The 22,414-nt window shown below is 41.2% G+C and overlaps 1 protein-coding gene across 5 annotated transcripts in view; it reads right to left on the bottom strand.

The window, feature by feature from the left end:
* Window positions 1–22,414, bottom strand: part of TANC2 (tetratricopeptide repeat, ankyrin repeat and coiled-coil containing 2) — a 460,847-nt gene that overhangs the window by 230,875 nt on the left and 207,558 nt on the right. For 4 of the 5 annotated variants that reach the window (XM_033917627.1, XM_033917629.1, XM_033917626.1 and 1 more), the window contains one exon: window positions 16,718–16,828. The exons of the other annotated variant lie outside the window; for it this stretch is intronic. In XM_033917627.1, coding sequence (XP_033773518.1) covers window positions 16,718–16,828 — 111 coding nt within the window. The remainder of the gene's footprint in view (window positions 1–16,717; window positions 16,829–22,414) is intronic. 5 annotated transcript variants of the gene reach the window in all.

Raw genomic sequence — 22,414 nt, forward strand, 5'->3', positions numbered from 1 at the left:
GCCAGGCTCTGTCCCCTGTCCCCCCTCCCCTCCCTGTCTAACACTAGCTCTGGCAGGAATTTCAAATCTGACATATTGTAATTACAAAACAGAAAATAAAATCATTTTTTCTACCTTTTGTTGTCTGGTCATTATTCAAATTATGTTGTGGTCCCAGGCTCTGGTTGTCTTCTGATAACTCGCTTGCCAAGGTCTCCTTCTTTCTTCTTCCCTCCCCTCCCTCCATGCCGTCAGCTGAAGACAGGCACCTCCCCAGTGGTCTGAGACAGGAGGCAGAAGAGGGCAAGAGGCCAAAGAGGGGCCCAACATTCAAAAACAATTATCCAGGAAGAAGGCAGGCCACAAAGAATAGATATTTGTCAGCATCAATCCAATCATGACACTCAGGAAGGCCCCACTGGCACCAATCAACTGCACAACTATCTCCAGGGGCAGCACAGCTCCAGCAATGTAAAAAGGAGCCATGTCGAAATTGGAGCCCCATATGGCTGTGTCACAACCACCAACATCCATTCACATCCCCTCCCCCCAGGGCCTGAAGAAGTCGGCGGAGACTGGAGGGAAACCTTTGAAGTCAGCAGAGGTGAACAGGATTTCTACACCTTCTCCTCCCACCTCAACTATGCCGCAGAATATAAGCTAAGTCAAACAGCTTTACAATTCATATTTATAAAATAGTTTAAAAAGTATTTATGTGAAAAAAGTAATTTAAAAAACCTAAAAATGCCAGGCTGGGAGTAATGAGGATGCCTACCATCATGAGATATGTTACTCGGGTGGATATCTGAATATCCCTGATAAGTTTGTGCATTGGTGCTTCTATAGTGCCTTACAACACTATTTGAGGAAGAAGTTTATTATTAAATACCTACATGGCATAAATGCTCATGTGACGAGTCTCTTTCATTTGAAGGGAAGCTCTGGAATGAGAGGACATAAGATGAAGTTAAGAGATGATAGGCTCAGGAGTAATGTATGATGATAGGCTCAGGAATAATGTATGAAAATACTTTTTAACAGAAAGGGTGGTAGATGCGTGGAATAGGCTCCTGGTAGAGATGGAGAAGAAAAAGGCTGTGTCTGAATTCAAGAAAGCATGGGATGGGCATGTGGGATCTCTTAGGGTAAGGAGGAAATAGTGGATGCTGTGGATGAGCAGACTGGATTGGCCATTTGGCCTTTATTTGCCATCATATTTCTATGTTTTTAAGAAAGTTTCCAAATGCTATACCTTATTTATCATATAGACCTGAGTGTAATGGACTCAACAGTTATTAGATTGAAAATTTCATGATTTCAGACAGTTGATTGACGTGACTATTCTATTCTCAATTTTCAAAACTGTTTGTTTTTAGTTTCAGCAAAAACATAAATTTGCTTTATATCCTGTAATTTATAAGGTTTGCAGCTGAAGAGAGAAAGGACCTCTTAATTCAACCTGGTCTTATTCTTCATTCCTAATCCAAAGCATACTGGGAATTTTGTAATTGGATTTTCTTTTAATGGAACTGGATCATATGGTCCCCCAAGATCCTGGACTCAGAGGCTGAGCTAACCCTAATTATATAGGATGCTTCATTATTCTTAGGGAAAAAGTAATGGTAAAAAGCCTGAAGGGGTATGGACAGCAATCATCATTAAATTGAAGAGAGTGCCTTATGTCTGTATATAGCCTGAATCAGTTAACTTAATTGGTCAGTTCATGGTTAAGTTATGTACAAGATACCTCTTCAAGAAGACTGATATTATTAGTTTGCAGTTACACCAAGAGAATATGGCATAAATGGTAAACTTTAATATACTGAGGCCCCATCTAGGAAAGTCTGCATCAACATTGGATGAACAGTGTTTTCAAACAAAAGATGATACTTGCTCCGGATCCATCCTTGCCATTTTCAAGGCTCAATCTGTAAAAAAACAGCCAGCCAGCCTGCACTGGCCCTACTTCCCAACCACTGAGGTGCCATCAAAACCTACTCTAATCCCTCCTTCATCACTATCAATCTTTATTTGATATACTTCAAATCATTAAAATACATCTAAGCAGTTTACAAAAAAAATTCAAGGACAGAGAAAAGAATGAAGATACTTACCTGTAGCAGGTGTTCTCTGAGGACAGCAGGCTTACATTCTCATATGTGGGTTATGTCATCCAAGAAGCCGTGTGGACACTGCCAACTGTACTATCACTTTAAATCTTTGATGCATGCAGGTGCCTTCCCGCCTGACATCAATGCGTGGGACCATCAGTACAGTAGAAAAAAGAAAGCTAAGCAGCCAATTAGGAGAGGTGGGCGGGTTGTGAATATATGCCTGCTGTCTTTGGAGAAAACCTGCTAACATACAGTTAAGTGTAAGTATCTTTATTTTATCAGTGGACAAGCAGGCATTATATTCTCACATGTGGAACTCCCTAGCTGTCAGGATTATGACTAGGAGATTTCAAATAATAAACAAACATGAGCCTTCTGTAATTAAAGAGGGCCAGAGGGAAAGTTGGCTCTCAGGAAGTGAAAAGATTTTGCTGAACTACTTGTCCAAACCGAATATTTCTTCTGGAATTGTGCTCCAAACAGTAATGAAAGCTAAATGTATGCACTGAGGACCATGTAGCCGTTTTACAGATTTCTTTTTTACTTATTTCATTTATTTATTCAATTTTCTATACTGTTCTCCCAAGGATGCTCAGAACGGTTTACATGAATTTTTCAGGTACTTAAGCATTTTTCCTGGGGCAATGGGGGATTAAGTGACTTGCCCAGGGGCACAAGGAGCAGCATGGGTTTGAACCCACAACCCCAGGGTGCTGAGGCTGTAGCTTTAGCAGAGGAAAGGTTAGCTACTGGACTGTCATATGGTCTTGAAGTGTCAACCCAGCCTGAGCATATGTGAAGGAGATACAGTCAGACAACCACGATGAAATGGCTCACTTTCTAACAGCAACCCTCAATCTGTCAGGATCAAATAGTTGGGAGGATTTCCTAAGGACTTTGGTACAGTCCAGATACATAAGAACATAAGAATTGCTATACTGGGACAAACCGAAGATCCATTAAGTCCAGTATCCTCTTTCAGAGGTGTGACCAGGTGGGATGTAAGGTTTGACCCGGTGGGATATGTTCTGAGGCAGGAGGGAATAGACATCCCTTCTGCTGATTTGGGGTGGGGGTGTCAGGCAGGAGAGAGTGGGCATCTCTCCTGCCGACTGGGAGGGAGGACCTCTGTTGCCACAGCCATCTCTGCTCATTGCAGCAGGGGAATTCAACCCCTCCCCCCCATCAACTGAGTCACGGCTTTGGAGAGTCTTGCATGCTCAGCTAATCAGTGATAAATTTCCCTGCTGTGATCAGCTTATGGCAGCTGTGGGTTGGCTTTAGGATCCTGTGGCATAGATAGGTAGCTAAAATGTAGGCCAGGGTTTTCTGGATCTACATTTCAGCTGCTTATCTTAGCTGTTTAGGTGCGATTCTGTAACCAGCACTGTCATGTGATTGATGCGTGATTGGCGGCCGCCAACATGGGCACCAATTACAGAACCCAGGGGTTAGTAGCTTATATTGTCCCAGAATCAGCACAGGACTTAGTTTCAACTGTCCTTGTAAATTAAGAAAGCAAGTCTTCTCATATGGATGTTGATCTGGTTTAACTTGCTGTCTAGTAGTAGAGTGAATATGTATTATGAAGTCAGCACATCATGCAGTGCCAGAATTTCTACACTCTACACAAGTTTTTAAGAATATTAAGACTCAAACGCACTGAGAGCATGCAATAACAGAAGAAAACAGAAAGATTGTTCTAGAGCAGCACTAATTTCAAACCTCTGGGGGAGATTGTATACAAGGGAAGAGAAGCAGAGCCACACTTAGAATTGATTGGGACTGCCACTGATCATTGGGCATTACATTGAAAAACTCTACTTTAGACAACTGTTCTCTATATTTGTATATTATAGTGTCCAGTAGTGCTGACCGATTTTCGATTCGAATTGATTCACCAATTCAAATCAGGTGAATCGATTTTTTATTTAAAAAAAATCGGCCTCCCGATTCGATGACCGACCCTAGCCCCATGCCTTCCTAAAGCTTGAGCAGCAGCGCTGCCTCTTACTGGCCGTCCGCTGCTGCTCCTGCTTGAGGGGGAGGGTCAGTCGGAAAGGTCTGCATGTTCTCCCAACTTCCCCACTCTTACCTTAAGCTAATACAGCAACCTGAGGGATTGCCAGTGCTGTAGTGAGCCTTGCAGCTGCCCATTGTCCTCCTCAGCGGCACGTTCTTTCTGCTATGGTTCCACCCCTCCTCTGACGTCAGAGGCAGGATCGCAGCAGAGGGAATGTGCCACTGAGGACGATAACAGTTGCAGGGATCGCTATAGCACCGGCAATCCTGCAGGCTGCCGTATTAGCTTAAGGTAGAAGCTGGGGGAACATGCAGGCTTTCAAGGGGAGCAGACCTTCGCGGTGGGGGGAGCAGGCCTTTGTGGTTGGGGAACAGGCCTTCGCAGGGAGGGGGCAGTATAACACATTTGCTATACTCGTATGTTGAAGATTGAGAGATGCCTGCCAGGCCTGTGCAGAGGGAGAAGGCGGAAGGGGCAAGAGAGAGTAAGAGAGAGGAGGGAAGATAACAGACCTGGGGTGAAGTGAAGGGAAGAGAGAGACCAAACCAAAAATAGGGGGAGGAAAACAGAGGAGAGGTGATGGACTAATGGAGAGAGGGAGAAAGAAATGCAAGACCACAAAGGGAAGGGTACAAGAGGGACAGATACTGCTCCAAAGTAGGTGTGCAGGGTGCAGGATGGCAGGAGAGATAGCAGGAGAAAGCCTGTCCCTGGGAAGGGGATACAGAAAATAAGGAAGAGAGAAGGAAGAAGTTGGATATGGGGAGAGACATGAAACAGAGAAAAATTGCCAGACCTCTGGGGGGGGGGAAGGGAAACAAAAGGGGAGGACAAAGATGGAAGATGGATGGTTAGCACTAAGAAAGAAGGAGATCCTGGCAAACGAGTTATCAGAAGACAACCAGAGCCTGGGATCAATATGATTTGAAAAATGACTAGACAACAAAAGGTAGAAAAAATAATTTTATTTTCTGTTTTGTGATTACAATATGTCAGATTTGAAATGTGTATTTTTCCAGAGTTGGTGTTAGACTACAAACGTGAGCTAGGATTTAACAGAGAGAGGAAAAGCATTTTTTGTTTGTTTATTTTGTTTACACCATAGGACCAGTGTGGGTAGGAGAGGGCAAAGGAGGTGAAGAGGCTATAAAATAAATCCACCGGGATGTTTGGAAAAAAACCACCCAATTGGGCAGGAAAATCAAATCAAATCAAAATTTTTTTTTCCTGAATCTGGCAGCACTAGTGTCCAGTACAAATTACACTCATAATTGTTGGGATTTATTTTCATTAAAACTTCAAATATATAAATCATTTATGGAATTATTAATTTTATCAAGGAGTTTGCTATGATATCGTATTCTCCTGGGAAGACTCTCATTAGCAAGGTATGGTAATTAGGACAGCTGTCTGATTAGAACCAGGGCTTGCAAAGAGCATCATGATTGAATCCAACAACAAAAGAATTATGATGCAACTTCTTTTAAAAAAGCAGAGGCCATATGATATGAACTACATTGTGATTCTCAGAAATGTGACAGAAGCCTAAAAATAAATGTGAACAATAGGGAAAAAAATCCATCTCTAAGGTACATTTTACCTAAATCAATATCATGGGATATGGAACAAATAGTCCTCATTTCTAATCACTTTTTACTAGTTTTAAGAGTTGACTTCCTTTAACTTTAGCATGCATATGATCTTTGCCAGAAATAAAATTAAAATTACTTTCTACCTATTATATAACATACACAAGGGATATTTGAATCCTGATTTGACTTTGTGGGGAGGCAGGTCACACTCAAATAAAACCAAAAAAAACTCTGTGGAGTGACGATGTTCCCAAATGGACTTTATTTGAAAGTATCAAAGTGCCAAAGGTACACTAAAATCATCCACATAAAATAATTCCATCCACATAAAAGTAAATCATCCACATAAGAGCCTTAAAGGGCCTAGTTCGCTAGGGATACAGGACCCAACACGGTCCGCGTTCGACAAAAAGTCTTCTTCAGGGGTCCCTGGGGGTCCTATAAAGGTGAGTACGTGGGAAACAATTGTGTGGTGAACCGGAAGTGATTTACTTTTATGTGGATGGAATTATTTTATGTGGATGATTTTAGTGTACCTTTGGAACTTTGATACTTTCAAATAAAGTCCATTTGGGAACATCGTCACTCCACAGAGTTTTTTTGGTTTTCTCTGGATTTTCTTCTTTGTGGATATTTTGGGGTCAATTCCTTTTGTTTTTTGCAGGTCACACTCAAATACCTTCTCTCAGATTCTGTGTTACAGTTTTACTATAGTACATATTTTCAGTATGCCACGTATCACTCTATTACAAAACATATTTGGAAAACTCCTGCAAAACAACTTATAAAATAAGTCTGACACCTGTAATATTGCATGGCAACACCCCAAATATCTCATTAATCCTTCATGTAGGGTTACTACTACTACTTAACATTTCTATAGCGCTGATAGGCACACACAGCGCTATAACATATTGAAGATATGGGTTCCTTCTCAGTACAGCTTACAATGTAAATTACCAGACAACAGGACAAACAGGGGCTTAGGGAGTTTCTCAGGGTGCTTAGGGTGAGGGAGTTATGAGTTGAATGCATTCTTGAAGAGGTGGGCTTTTACTTTGGATTTAATTCCAGGGTTGGAGTTTGACATACTGACTCAGGCAGTTGGTTCCAGGCATAGTCTTCAGTTGGCAGTAAAAGAGAAGGGTACAGATAATAGAGATTTGCTTGATGAGCAAAGTTCCTGGGGAGGAGTGTAGGGAGAGACAAAAGAGAGACATTAAGGAGCTAAAGAGTAAATACACTCGTAGGTCAATAAAAGGTGTTTGAACTCTATGAGGAAGTGGATGGGGAGCCAGTGAACTGACTTGAGGAGAGGGGTGATGTGAGCATAGCGACTCTGGTGGAATATAAGTCATGCAGCAGCATTCTGAATGGACTGAAGAGGAGAGAGATGGTTATGCGGGAGACCAGTGAGAAGCAGGTTGCAATAGTCTAGGCAAGAGGTGATGAGGGAGTGAATAAGGGTGGTAGTTTGCTCAGAGAGGAAAGGTGGATTTTGGTGATGTTATAGAGAAAGAAGTGACAGGTTTTGGCAGTCTGTTGGATTTGCGCAGAGCAGGAGAAGCAGTATGATCAAGTTTACCATTTAAAGTTAGAAGTTAATTTGAACTTTTGCTATAATATTACCAACTCTTGTACATGTTTACCCAAAACATAATTATTGCTTTGTTCCCTTCAGTATCCCAACTACTGGAACTTACTTTAGCTCTGCAACCAACAACCTTCCATGGACTACAACATCAGATTAAGTATAAAAGCTATTCTTCACTTACAGTTCTAACTCTGTCCACTAAAATTATGATTCTTTGTTCTCAAATGCTTCTAATTTTCTCCTACAGGTTTCAATGGCTTTCATATAAGAACATAAGAACAGCCTTACTGGGTGAGACCAATGGTCCATCTAGCCCAGTATTCTGTCTTCACGGTAGCCAATCCAGGTCACAGGTGCCTTACAAAAATCCAAATAGTAGCAACATTCCATGTTACACTGTTAACTTCTAATTATGACCATTGCTTCTGTTTTGATAATGTGTTTATCTGATATGTTCTAGTTAGTGTGCATTTAAGTATTTGTAATTGCTGGCTATATACCTGATGCCTGTACTTGGCCACCCACCTCCCCCCTTCCCAAGGGCATTAGATTTTTAAATACTCCTATGTGACTAGTCTCATTCCAGATGATATTCAGCCACTATTTTTTTAAACACTGACTGTTGCTAAATTAGCTCCAGATATTCAGTGCTGGGCCATGTCTAGGCACCAGCACCAAATATCCAGAGCTAATCTACAGTGCTCTGGCCTTCAGAGCTTATGCAGGTCCAAGCTGGGTATTTCATACTGGGTCACATATTCAGCATACTGGGTGGGATATTCAGCTGGGTCACATAAGAAATTCTTGCCCAACTCCCAATCCCTAACTTCTCCTGGCCCACTTTAAAGTAAATGGGCAGGAGAAGCAAAGCCCACTCACCCCTGCCCACATCCAACAAAAGGAAGCCCTGCATACAACAAATGGCTAAAGAATGTTTGGAGATCGGTTTACCCTCTACACAACAATAAATTCCAATTGCACTAAAATGAACTCTAGCAGAATTGGTCTTAAACCCTGACTCAGACAGATGTAGAAGATATTCAAGAAGTTTTTGTGTGCAGCAAGTAAAAGATCTATGGCATTGCCTAAATGTCAGTCAGACAGCAAACCTCTTCCATTTAAACCCATACACTTTTTTTAATAGAATCTTTTCTGACAGCCAGCAAAGCCTATTAAATGCTGTCACACAATTTCAGGGAAGCCAATGTTAACCTTTCAATATTGAAGCTGTGAGGGCTAGGGACTGAATGCTGGGATACAACACAATGTCAAACAATTATACAAAAAGAATACACACTTTTAGTCCAAGCCATACAACAACCCACAAACATAAATATGATACTACTAGTGTTTTAGCCTGTTACATTAATGGGTGCTAGAGTAGATATCTGTCTGTCTGTTGTTTTTTTTTGTCTCTCTCTCCTTGGACGCTGTCTGTCTGTCTTTCTTTCTGTTTCTGTCTCCCTGGCCCTCTGCCTGCCTGTATTTCTCTGTTGCATCATGCCTGGCTGTCTCTCTGTGGCCCCCTTCCTATGTCCATAGTGTCCCATCCTATGTCCTTTGGCCCTCTTCCTATGTCCTTAGTGTCCCTAGTGTCGCTTTCCTATGTCCTTAGTGTCCCATCCTATGTCTTAGTGTCCTCAGTACCTCCTTCCTATGTCCTTAGTGCCCTCAATGCCTCCTTCCTATGTCCTTAGTGCCCCTTCCTATGTCCTTAGTGCCCCCAGTGCCTCTGTCCTTAGTGCCCTCAGTGCCTCTTCCTATATCTTTAGTGCCCCCAGTGCCTCCTTCCTATGTCCCCCTCACTGCCTTCCAGACTTTGTCCCCCCCCCCCAAACCAGCCTACCTGCCTCCCTCCTATCCCGCTGTGCAGTAGAACCCTTGAGCAGCATCTTTCCATTTGTACCCCCCATTCCCCCGTACAGTAGAACCTGGCATTTTTCTATCCCTCTCTCCCATCCCCCTGTGCAGTAGAACGGTTGTGTAGCATGTTTCCATCTCCCCCCCCCCCCCGCCACTATTGCTGCCGTGCAGCAGATCCCATTTTTCCTCTCATCCGACCCTCCCACCGCGAGACGATCTACAAACCTCCCGGCTCCAGCAGCGTCGGCAGCACTCTAAATACGCTGCTTCACGGCCTTCTACTGCCCATGATTTCCTCTGCCGTGTCTCTGTCTTGATGTCATCAGGGATGCGGCGAAGCACCGTGTTTAGAGTGCTGTGGATGCTGCTGGAGCCGGGAGGTTTGTAGATCATCTCGCAGTGGGAGGGTTGGCTCAACGGGGATTTGGGTGCACCGGGGAGGGGTGCGCCGGGGGGGGGGGAGGGGGAGCCACGATGATGAACTGCTGCCTTACAGTGAGGGGTGCAGTCTGGCCAGCTCCAATAGGCCCTTGACGGAGTTATTTTTAAGTGTAAAGTTTCAAGTTTCAAGTTTCAAGTTTACCTTTATTTGATGAATCGCTTATCACAGTACCTAAGCGATGTACAATTAAAAACCATCAGAGTGTGGTAATACATTTAGTTTCTAATAATCAATTAATAGACAGACATACATTTAGTTTACAAAAATCACTTAAAAAAAAACGACAAAGATTGACGAACATGAAGGGGTGGGAAGAAAGGGAAGAAGTTACAATTTTGTTATTTATAAAGGTTTAAACATTCAAGGGTAGAGCACATTAGGTAGACATGGGTTAAGATGGAATAGAAGAGAATGGAAAACCTGAAAAGACTATGTTTTATAGATCAAATGCGTCCTGAAATAAATATGTTTTTAAAATTTTCTTAAACGCAACAAGGTCTTTTTCGTTTTTGATAAAATTTGGAAGGGAGTTCCACAGTGTGGGCGCTTTTACAGAGAAAATATCATTGCGTCTGGTGCCTATGATTCTTAATGAAGGGACTGAAAGCAAATTTAAAGAAGAAGATCTTAAGGAACGAGCAGATTTGTATGGGATAATCAATTTTGCAATAAATTGGGGTTCGTTGAAGCATAATGTTTTGTAAACCAAAAATAATATTTTAAAGGTAATTCGGTGGGTTATAGGAAGCCAGTGAGATTTAATGAGTAAGGGGGTGACATGATCGAATTTCTTCGCATTGAATATTAATTTTACTGCTGTATTTTGGATGATTTGGAGACGTCTATTTTCTTTTTGAGTTATGTTAATAAAGAGAGCATTGCAATAGTCCAGTTTGGAAATAATAAGAGAGTGAATTAAAATATTGAGTGATTTAGCTTCCAGAAAACCACGGCAGCTCCTCTCATGTTCCCAGACTGCATCGGAAGCCTTGTCCGACGCAGCTGTGGCTTGTGAAAGGAGCCGGCACCGCAGCTTTTAAACTTAAAATTAAACTTCGGCCGGACGTGAAGTGTAAGGGAGCCGGCAAGACCACATCACCTTGGGGTCTGCGAGAGAGGGAACGTTGTATGAGCGCATGCGCACTCCTGCTGGCCACAGACCTACAGATCACGGATCACGCAGGTAAGAGTGCGCATGTGCGCTTAGCGTTTTATTATAGTAGATAACAATATTGGGAAAAAAAAAATGTACTACAAAAGTTAATACTACAAGAATAATATGAAGTGAAGTAAAAGACCTCAGTTGAGCTTCATAGGTCTAAAAAAATCCTCCACTCTTTTAAAGTATCGCTGACAATTAGGAGAAGACTAAAAAAAAAAAAAAAAACCAGCAGTAAAAAATAGATCCAGTGACTTTGAAAACATGCACTCCCCTACTCTTGCATGTTCATAACTGGAAAACACTCTTGTGCCACTGAATATCTGATGGAGCACTCCTTCAATAGATCTTTTTGCTACTCCATTCAACAAGAAAATTTTTCAGTTTTGCTCCAGGATAGGTAGGGACACATGGCAAACTAGCCTCTGGTGCCTTTCTTCTTTCATAGCGGGGAGGAAAGAGTATCTTTTGTACACATATCTTCTTATTTCTCTCAGAGTGAAAATCATTCTGAAACTCAGACTAGAGAGTTGCACGGGGACAGAAATCCCACCCATCCCCGCCTGTCCCCGCCAGGATCCTCTCCATCCCCACCCATCCCCTCCAGGATTCTCTTCGTCCCCACTCGTCCCCGTCAGGATCTTCTCCATCCCCACCCATCCCCGCAAGAAATTACCTCTTTGGTGGAACCCTTTTTGTTTTCTGTTCAGGTAATTAACTTATAAACCCCCTCTTTTACTAAGTCTGACGTGTCCATTATATTATATGGATGAACCCTGCTTCCAAAGCCTTCCATCCCCGTGGGAGCCCCGTTGGCTAGAGGGAGGTCCCCGTGGGAGTCCCGTGGGCCAGAGGGGGGTCCCCGTGGGAGTCCCATGGAATAGGGGGGGATTCCCGCGATCCCAGTTCCCGTGCAGACCTCTAACTCAGACTATATCAATAAATGCTGATTCTCATACGTCCCTATTGGCTGAGGTAGATCTAGTTCTCACTTATCTTGATTTTTCCATCAGAAGTCCAGTTAGGGAGCCTAAGGAAACCATCCAGAACATTTGTTTGGAGAAATGTTTGTTAAGAGCCCTCAAATTTAGAATGGGACAGAATATACCTGGAATAAAATTTCACCTCTTCCTTGAGGTGGAACAGATTCAACCATGTTGGCCTGCAATTGGATCTTGGAATTTTTGGTTCTTTTTAAGTGCAGTTTCAATCACTACAGAATGATAATGGGTGAAACACTTTCATGTTGGATGCCTTTTTATTCATGTTTTCTGCAATAAGGTTTTTCAACAACTTTCCACTGTGTCTTCTTCTTCTTCATCAATCTCATTAAATATAAATCAACTGGAGGCTGTTAATGGGAAAAACACCCTCCAGGGATTCAAGACAGTTAGACAAGTTCCTGATGAACCGGAACGTTTGCAAGTAGGGCTGGTCTCAGGGCAATGGTCTTTGACCTGGGGGCCGCTGCGGGAGCGGACCGCAGGGCACAATGGACCACTGGTCTAACCCAGCAGCAGCAACTTCTTATGTTATTAATAGGAGATACAGAGAGGGGTCTTTCCAATATTCTCACTTTTATATCCTTCACACTGTCACGGCCTTCTGAAGGCATTGAGGAATTGGAGGATATCCAACATTTTAGCCCAGCATTTCTTCTACATCAGTAATTGAAATGGGACATCTTAAATCATCTTCCAAATAAAATCACTGAGAGAACCTCTCTGGTGGGCATCTATATCTCTTATGTGGTGGGGAAGGATATGAAGGTAGATAGGTGGACCCCTGCTCTGAGAAGACCTCTGGTTCTTCATAATCCCAAAAGCGCTCAAACTCATAGAAGAAATCTCAGTGCATTACTAACTGAAGATCAGGCCTTCTATAATGTCAAGACAACAAGGATTCCTGGTGTGTCAGTGAAGCTTCTTTCCCCAAAGCACTAGAAACAGACACGGGTGCAGTGACCTTTATGACCTTTGAAGCCTCAGCATCCTGGTATCTCTTTCAGGTAGAACACAGGCCTGCTGGATCATGCCTGCCCTCAACATCAACAGTGTTGAAGCTATAACATCATGCCAAGCTCTTTCTGTTTCTCAAATTTCTACATGAGCTGCTCCTAAATGGCTGTCATTGACAAAGGCATGGGAATCACTGGTTTAGCAGAGCTCATGGAGGCTGTTGCAATCATTCTAGTGATATAGAGGATGAGTGGTCCTCACATCAAGGGCACTTAAAAGACACTGGCGACCTTTGTGTTTGTTGCCACGCATTGACAGGAAGCATTGCTGAGATATCTCAAACTCCACCAAATACCCTGAATCATGTTCCCTCAGCACCAAGGACAAATCCTTCCTCTTCATTAGACAAGAATAGGGCCATGATCACTGCTCAGTGTCAAGGGTGATTGAGACATGATATTGATGTATCCCTAATGTCTGATGTAGCTCTAGGACCCATGGAAACCAATGTTTCTGCTCCCAATGTCAATGAACCAGTCTTATCACCTAAAAACTTCTTGTACTGCTTCTTTCTGCTAAGAATCCCTCTCTTTGATATCTGTTGGTTGACATATGCCTCCACTGTGACTTGTCTGTAAAAACTGATGGTTTTGCCATCCAGGGATTTCTCCAGGGTTTGTAATGCTCTCAATTCCAGTCTGTTTATCAATCATTTCCTTTGAGAGGGAGTCCATCGGCCTTGAATCGGTTGGCCATTGCAATCAGTCTCCCAGCCGTAAAGGCTAGCATCTGTGGTCAGCATCATCTATGATGTTATTTGGAGGGACATGCCCCTCAACAGAGTCTCAGGCCAAAGCCACCAATGCAAGCTGTGTCGTGCTTCTTTCGTCCAGGCCAGCTTCATCTGAAGAGGATCAGTCTGCGAAGACCAGCATCACAATAGGGTGTCCTGGGGTGGTCACATATGAGCTTTCGCCCATGAAATCACCTTTATTGTTGTTGCCATTGACCCTAATATTTTAGATAGCGTCAAACAGTAGGTGCTGGCATTGGCAAGAGGTCTGAAATTTGTTTCCAGATTTTCTGTTTACATGGCTCAGGAAGAAAAACATGACCTTCCACCATATTGAACCAAATTTCCAAATACTCTAGAGATTCGGATGGTACTAAGTGGCTCTTCTGGAAATTGATTATCCAACCCAGACTCTGCAACAGTCAGACTACTTTAGCCACTGTCTTTTCTCCCTCCAATTTGGACAGATTTAACAGAGGCCTATCTGCATATTCCCATTTTCCTGGAGCACAGACAGTATCTCAGGTTCCATGTTTTGGGGAGACATGTTCAGTTTTCCACGCTCCTTTTTGGTCTGGCTACAGCACCGTGCACATTCACAAAGGTGATGGTGGTAGTAATAGTGCATCTCTGCAAGGTGGGAAGACAGGTGCATCTGTACTTGGAGGATTGATTTTTTTGTGTGTGCGGCAGGGAGGGAAGGAGGTAGGCAGGCAAGCAGGCTGGCTTTGGCCAGGGAGGTAGACAGGCAGGCAGGCAGGCTGGCTTTGGGGGTGGGGGTGGGACAAAGTCTGGAAGGCAGTGAGAGGGACATAGGAAGGAGGCACTGGGGGCACTAAAGACATAGGAAGGATGTACTGGGGGCACTAAAGACAGGAAAGGGCACTAAGGGCATGGGAAGGAGGCACTGGGGGCACTAAAGACAGGAAGGGGCACTAAGGACATGGGAAAGAGGCACTGGGGGCACTAAAGTCATGGGAAGGAGGCACCGGGGGCACTAAGGACATAGGAAGGAAAGAGGGAGGGAATAGAAAGGGACAATTCTTGGGCCTGAGTGCAGAAAGAAAGAAATGAAAGAAAGGATATACAGACAGAAGGAAACGCAACCAGAGACTCATGAAACCACCAAACAGCAAAGATAGGAAAAATGATTTTATTTTCAATTTAGTGATCAAAACGTGTCAGTTTTGAGAATTTATATCTGCTGTCTATATTTTGTACTATATTTGTCTATTTTTCTATAGTTACTGAAGTGACCAAGCTCTTGGAGATGGGGCAGAAATGGGGTTTTTAAATTTTAGTCCTAATAGTTTGCCGGTCCACAAAATAATTCTTTTATTTCTGCCGGTCCACGGGTATAAAAAGATTGAAAAACACTGTTCTATGGGACTTAAGCCACTTTCTTTTCTCCATTGGGTAGAGGTGCTTAATGGACTGCCTAGGAAGCATTTCCTGACATTTTATACCAAAATGACATCTTTGTAGGAATGTCAGTCATATGTTTCTGTGGTTTATAAATATTACAAATCGCAAATACAAAAAAGAAGGCTCAGTCTTAATTCTTTTCTGAAACTTTCTAATTTGCATCCTAATCTGTAACTGTAAACACCTCTGACATTTTTCCATAAACCATCTTCACAACCTTAATGAGGCTGCCAGGCAACTAGTCCAAGTTCAGAAGAATTTCAGCATAAATAATGAACCCCCAGCTAAGCACAACTAGACAGAAATGGTTTACTAGAATTCATGCATCAGTGTATGTACTGGGTTGTTTGTACAAAAGTATGAATTTGTGATATGAAAGGGGAGATGCACAGTTTCTTTAAGGGCTCCTTTTACAAAGGTGCGCTAGTGTTTTTAGTGCATGCACCGGATTAGCGCGCTCTACCTGAAAAACTACCGCCTGCTCAAGAGGAGGCGGTAGCGGCTAGCGTGCGCTATTTCGCGCGTTAAGGCCCTAATGCACCTTTGTAAAAGGAGCCCTAAGTGTATGCTGTGGTACTCCAAATGTTCTTGAAGAGATGCAATAGTACATCAAAGCAGAAGCCCTAACACTTCACCAGCCTGCAGTGATAAAGCAGGAAAATAGCTGCAAGGGTAGGCAAAGGGAGAGAGAAACTTGGCAGCTCTGAACAGTTTCAGTTGTAGTTATTTCCTTTCCCACTGGATGTATTTGCAAGATATCATCATCCACAGACGTACTTATGCCTCAGAGAAAGTATGCAGAGAACAAAACATACCCCCTGAATGACTAGTACGCTCTCAATAGTTTCATTTGATTTTTACCATGGTTAACCACCATTTATAAAGGCAATAATTATTAATTAGGCAGTAATAAGCAAGAAGGGATATAGTAACTGTTCTGCTTACTTTTGTCTTACAATACTAGAGAAAATCTTTAATGAGGAGTACTTCAACACAGTGTAATTTATAATGCATAATCAAAAGCTCACGTTTAGAACCGTACAGCGTATGTCATTAAGAAATGGTTGTCATTCTTTTTCTTTTCTCAAACTACTCACCAATACTGTAAAATATTTTGAAAACCAGAAATGCAATCTCTCTAGGTACATATACAAGGCACAAAATTTTAACATGACAGCGCCACTTACAGCACTGTGTACATGAACTCTTTTCTTCTTTGGGTGGAATTTTGTCCCTGTTTACCCACTTCTAAACGAGGGGCTTTTAAAACCACACCGTCCATGTTTGACTTGTATGTTGACCACTTTGTAAAGTATTTTAACCTTTTCTGGATGGATGTATTATTCCACTATTTTAAGCAATCCATATATACAGCATTTATTTCTGCCAAAAAATATTGAATTCAGCATGTGTCCCTACCATAAGCATATAAGAAGTATAAACTAAAACCTTACATTACCACTTTCTATCAATATCACAACTGTACACCACTTTCTGTGTTTTTCTGCACTTCTGTTAATTTGGAGCCCCCCTCCCCCCCACACACACACAATCCATCTAATAGTCCTAAATCTCCAGCAATCACAACAAAATGTCCAGTACTGTATAGCTCTAAAATCCTTAAAAACTGCATATGTTAAACAAAAGCCATCAGGAGTCCAAAAGAACCAGCCAAGCAAAATTTAAAGGGAAGGCCTGACAGCATGAAATTCTGCTCTAAGGACATTGCCAGTTTTCCTTCTCTTGTAACACAGACACTTAGCATGCAAGCTTACCGGAACAGTATGCATCAACATCCAGTTTCTCTGCTGAAGTTAGGGTGGGCGAGCCAAGCTCAGACTCAGGGATTCGTGGGCTCTCAACAAACTTTGCTTTCCTCAAGGGTGCTGATAGAAAAGAAATAGAGAAAGAGCGAGCGTGAGAGAAAAGAGCAAGACGAGGGGAGTGAGAGAAAGAAAGAAGGGTCATGAGTAAAGAGAATAGCAAGCAACAGATGGAAACACTTAACTAAAGCTACACACACTGTCAGGAATCAGATCAGGTTACTCTTAAAAAAAGAAGAAGCAAGAAACAAAGTATTTGGATTCTTTTAGGAGGAGATGGATCTTTAAAAAAAAAAAAAAAGTCAGGACACACTACTGACACTTTCCAAGCAATATACTTTCCTCAGGTATTTTTCTCACTTTTCTTGCTTGTAAACAGTATTTATAATTAGTAATATTATACTACTAAGAAACACTACACTATATAGGTTACAATTATTAAACAAGCTGCTACTAATTGTTATACAACAAAATCTTTTTTTGTTTTGTTACTGTCCACATTTTTTTTCTTTAAAAAAAAAAAACCCCAGGGAAAATGAAGAGTGACATTTTATCTTTTGAAGAACAGATTTTAGAAATTCAAAAGTATGCTCACTAGCTAATAACTTGTATTTAATATATAAGAACATCTGGCCAAGTATCTCGTTTCCAATGAAGACCAACCTAGGTCACAAGTACCGGGCAAAACTCAAAGAACAGTTTGGTCTACCCTAACAGCTTTTCTTCCAGGAATTTATCCAAACCTTTTTTTCAATCCAGCTACACTAACTGCTTTTTCAATATCCTCTGGCAATAAGTTCCAGATCTTAACTGTGTAAGGAGTAAAAAAATATATTCTCCTATTTTGAATGTACTAATGTCAGACCATGGTCTAAGCCCAGACACATCAGTTCATATCTACCTATTCTACTCCATCAAGATTTTATAAACTTCTTATCATATCTCCCCCTCAGATATCTCATCTCTAATTTGAAGAGCCCTACCTCTTTAGCATTTTCTCATGGGAGATTCCATCCCCTTAATCATTTTGGTCAACTTTTTCTTTACCTTTTCTAATACCTGAATATCCTTTTTGAGATGTGGCAACCAGAATTGCACATACGTGATACTCAAGATACAATTGCAGCACGATATGATACAGAGCCATTATAATATTATGTGTCTTATTCTCTAGTCCTTTCCTAATAAGTCCATTTCTGCTTGCTTTTATGGTTGCCACTGCACACTATGGAGATTTCAACATACTATTCTCAATGACACCTAGATCCTTTTCCTAGGTGGTTATTTCTAATGTAAAATCTAGCATCATGTAGCTACAATCTGGGTTATTCTTCCCTACATGTGTCACTTTCCAGTTGAGAAGACAAACAGGAGAAACTTCATCACACCAGAAAGGGGCACAAAAACAAACAACAAAGGAGACCAGATGGTGCTCAATCCTATTTATTAAACAGACTCAACATGATCATGTTTCGGCCCATTAGGGCCTGCCTCAGGAGTCTTGTTATTGAATGATAAATCCTATGGCGAATGGATCCAAATATCCAAGTATCGCAATGAAACCATTAAGAAAAAAACAGAATGATAGCTGACTTAAAGGAGCTGAATCAGACAGAGAAATACATAGAGGAGACTACAGGGATGTTGTAGTCTGGTAGTACCTGTGCTGCCTGGGAGGAGAAAAGTCTCCTAGAAGGAGAGCATCACCCTGGTGAAGTAGGAAATAATCATGTAGCTAGGACCTGCCCACCAGGGGATGCAATATCCTCTCGTATTGAGGATGTGTCTCCAGGGGCTTCTGCCAAGGAGGGAGGGTTTGGACAGCTGTTGTAGCTAGTGATTCGATCATTAGGTATGTAGATAGCTGAGTGGCTGATGGGCACGAGGATCGCCTGGTCACTTGCCTGCCTGGTGCGAAGGTGGCGGACCTCACGCATCACATAGATAGGATTTTAGATAGTGCTGGGGAGAAGCCAGCTGTCTTGGTACATATAGGTACCAATGACATAGGAAAATGTGGGAAGAAGGTTCTGGAAGCCACATTTAGGCTCTTAGGTAGAAAACTGAAATCCAGATCCTCCAGGGTAGCATTTTCAGAAATGTTCCCAGTTCCACTCGCAGGACCCAAGAGGCAGGCAGAGCTCCGAAGTCTCAATGTGTGGTTGAGACGATGCTATAGGGATGAGAGATTTAGATTTGCTAAGAACTGGGCAACCTTCTGGGAAAGGAGGAGCTTGTTCCAAAAGGATGGGATCAAGTTTCAAGTTTTATTTTAGTTTGATGAATCGCTTATTTAGTTTTATTAAGCGAGATACAACATTAATAAAAAATATAAGCATATATTCAGACATACCATTTAAAATTTAAAATAATGGGTTAAACCAACAGACTTACAGACTAATCAATACACATGGTAAAATGGGACAGAACTACAATTCAATGCTTTAAAGTACAGAGGAGAACCATAAAAGGAAAGAACATTAGGAAGGGTAAAGTGGAAACCTGGAAGGAAACTAATGTAAAATTTGAACATAATTTAAAGATTAAAAGCATCTTTAAAAGGAAAACTCTTTAAGTTACTTTTAAAACGACTCAGATCATTTTCCTCTCTTACATGCTGAAGCAAAATGTTCCAAAGTTGTGAAGCCATCACTGAAAACATATGTTGTTGAGTTCCAATAACTTTCAAAGAGGGAACTACTATGAGCTTTTGATTAGTGGATCAGAGAGAATGCAACGTACTATAAGGGATAAGTAATTTATTAATGAATTGAGGTTCATTAGTGGAAAGGGTTTTAAATATTAAAAGTAAAATTTTAAAAGTAATACATTACATTACATTACATTACATCAGGGATTTCTATTCCGCCATTACCTTGCGGTTCAAGGCGGATTACAAAAGGTTAGTTTAAGGACAGAATTACAATGAATAAAGAATTACAGCGTTACAGAATGACAGAATTATATGAATTGTAGAGCATAGCTAGAGAGGTAATATGAAGATCTTGAGGGCTTTTAGTGGTCGTGTTTTTATTTCTGTTTTATGAATTTCTTGAAAAGTGTGGTTTTTATTTCTTTTCTGAACGTCTTATAGTCTGGGGTGGTCATCAGAAGGTTGGAGATTTGGTTATCCATGGTTATTAACGATGGTTAATTGGGAGCCAGTGAGATTTAATCAGAAAAGGAGTGACATGATCATATTTTTTAAAGTTATGAATGAGTTTGACGGCAGTATTCTGGATTATCTGAAAGTGCTTCTTTTCTTTTTGTGTGATATTTATTAATAAAGAATTATAGTAATCAAGTTTAGCAATAATTAAAGAGTGAATTAATATATTTAGCTATTTTGGCTCCAGAAACTTAGAAATCGAGCAAATCATTCGCAGCCTATAAAAGCAATTACTTATGTGTTCATGATAAGAAAATTTATCATCGATGATGGCGCTAATGTTTAAAAAGGAGATAGTGCAGCTTTTAAATTGAGATGCGGAGGAAAGCCGACAGTTGCCCAGGAGCGGATGGTTCAGTGTGAGGTATCCTTGAAGGATATTAGTGAAAAAGGATATTTAGGTAGTCCCAGTAGAGAGGTTTCAATAATGGTAAAAGAAAGCCAGGAGGGTTTAAGAGGAAGACAGAGTAAAAGACTCAAAATTTCCCTGTCTTCTCAGCACCTGTAGTTTTAAGGAAAACCACAATTTGAAGCGTCTTTATAGAAATACTAGAAGCCTAAAAATAGAAGAGTTAAGAATATATAGCATTGAATGATGAGGTAGATATAATAGGCATCTCAGAGACCTGGTGGAAGGAGGACAATCAATGGGACACTGTATTACCTGGGTACAAATTATATATCAAGTATAGAGTAGATCAAATTGGAGAGGGGGGGAGCCGTTGCGCTATATGTTAAGGAGGGAATTGAATCAAATAAAATAAACATTAATTTCATATCCAAGATGGCGTTTGCATGAGCTTGAAGAGAGAACGCTAGGGAGCTCGCCAATAATTTACCTCCTTTACATTTTCTTCGAGAAGTATTACCTCTGGGTATGCCGAAGCAAAGAGGCAGGAGCGCGGCTGGTGCCTCACGGCGCTCTAGATCGGCAGCAGTCGGCAGTATTGACGAACTCCTGCGGCAGATGCAGGACATGATGGCGGCGTCGGTAGTTCCCCCGCTGGAGGTGCAGCAACGAGGCGAGACACTGACGACCTCCTTGGGGCTGGAAACAACGCTCAGCCCCGACGCCAGAGCACCACCTCTACAACCTCACACTACTAGCTCTCCGAGGGAGGGAGTGTTGCTAGGAGACGGTGTACATTCTACTCCTGAGGCCAGAGAAATCGATCCAGAGAGCAGAAGTCTAGGCTCTCAATTTTCTCAAGAGAGCCTGAACTTAGAGAGTGAAGATTCAACATCTATTGGAGTAAGAACAGCCTAGACAGAACTGACAGGAAGAACCTGCAATTGGTGAGCAGTTTGAGATAAACTTATAAGCTTTCTTATCTCAAAAACCCCATGAAGGCACATTAGAATCCCTTTGGGACCTGATTTCTAACTTGGGAAAAACTTTTAATTCTCAATTCCAACTATTAGAAGGGAAAATTAAGAACTATGATACTGAAATTGGGAATTTGAAAAAAGACTTAGAAGTCTCCAAATCCTTAACAAATAATCTACAAGAAGATATAGGATTATCAAAGAAACTTCAAGAGACTTTGATTAAAGATAATATAAGTTTAAGAAACAAAATTGAATCATTAGAGAACTTTTCTAGGAACAATAACTTAAGATTGATCAATTTTCCAAAAGTTCCTATGATAACACCTAGAGAAATGTTGAAACAATATCTTCAAGAAATTTTGGAAATACCCGAGTCTGTATTACCATCTATTACACAAGTGTATTATCTACCGACCAATACACGAGATACTCAGCAAGTAATAAATCAAGATCCTATGAACATTTCAGCTGCATTAGAATTATCTGATAGAGAAATGTCTGTTCCAGCTACTTTACTGTTGATGCTTGCACTTACTTCTGATAAGAGTTGGTTAATGAGAATGTTCTATAAATATAGACAAAAATAATTTCTTGGTTATAAGATACAAATGTTTCCAGACTTAGCAAGGGAGACTCGAAAGCGTAGAAGATAATTTCTTTTGTTAAAACCTGCTGTTGTGGCTTTAGGGGCGACTTTTTTTCTTAAACATCCTTGTAAATGTGTAATTCATTATAAAACTCAGAAGTATGTTTTCTTCGAACCTCCCCAACTGACGACCTTCCTGTCCTTGTCCCGATTAGAGAAGGAGAGTGCTAAATAGAATAAAAGATTTATGTTACTTTAATTGCTCTGTGATAATTCAACTTTTCTTATCATGAATCCTCTTTCTGTACAAGTTTATCTTGATTGTAAAAATTGAAAACTTATAAATAAATTTAAAAAAAATAAAATAAACATTCTGCATGGCATAGATAGCAGTGTGGAATCCATATGGACAGAAATTCCATGTGTGAAGGGAAGGAATATAAAGGTAGGGTTATACTACTGTACCTAGGACAAAATGAGGAGACAGATGAAGAAATGTTTTCAGACATTAGGAAAGCTGGAGAATTGGGTAACAGTACAATAATGGTGATTTCAATTACATAAT

The sequence above is a fragment of the Geotrypetes seraphini genome, chromosome 13 (assembly GCF_902459505.1).
Source record: "Geotrypetes seraphini chromosome 13, aGeoSer1.1, whole genome shotgun sequence".
In the NCBI taxonomy this organism is placed as follows: Eukaryota; Metazoa; Chordata; class Amphibia; order Gymnophiona; family Dermophiidae; genus Geotrypetes; species Geotrypetes seraphini.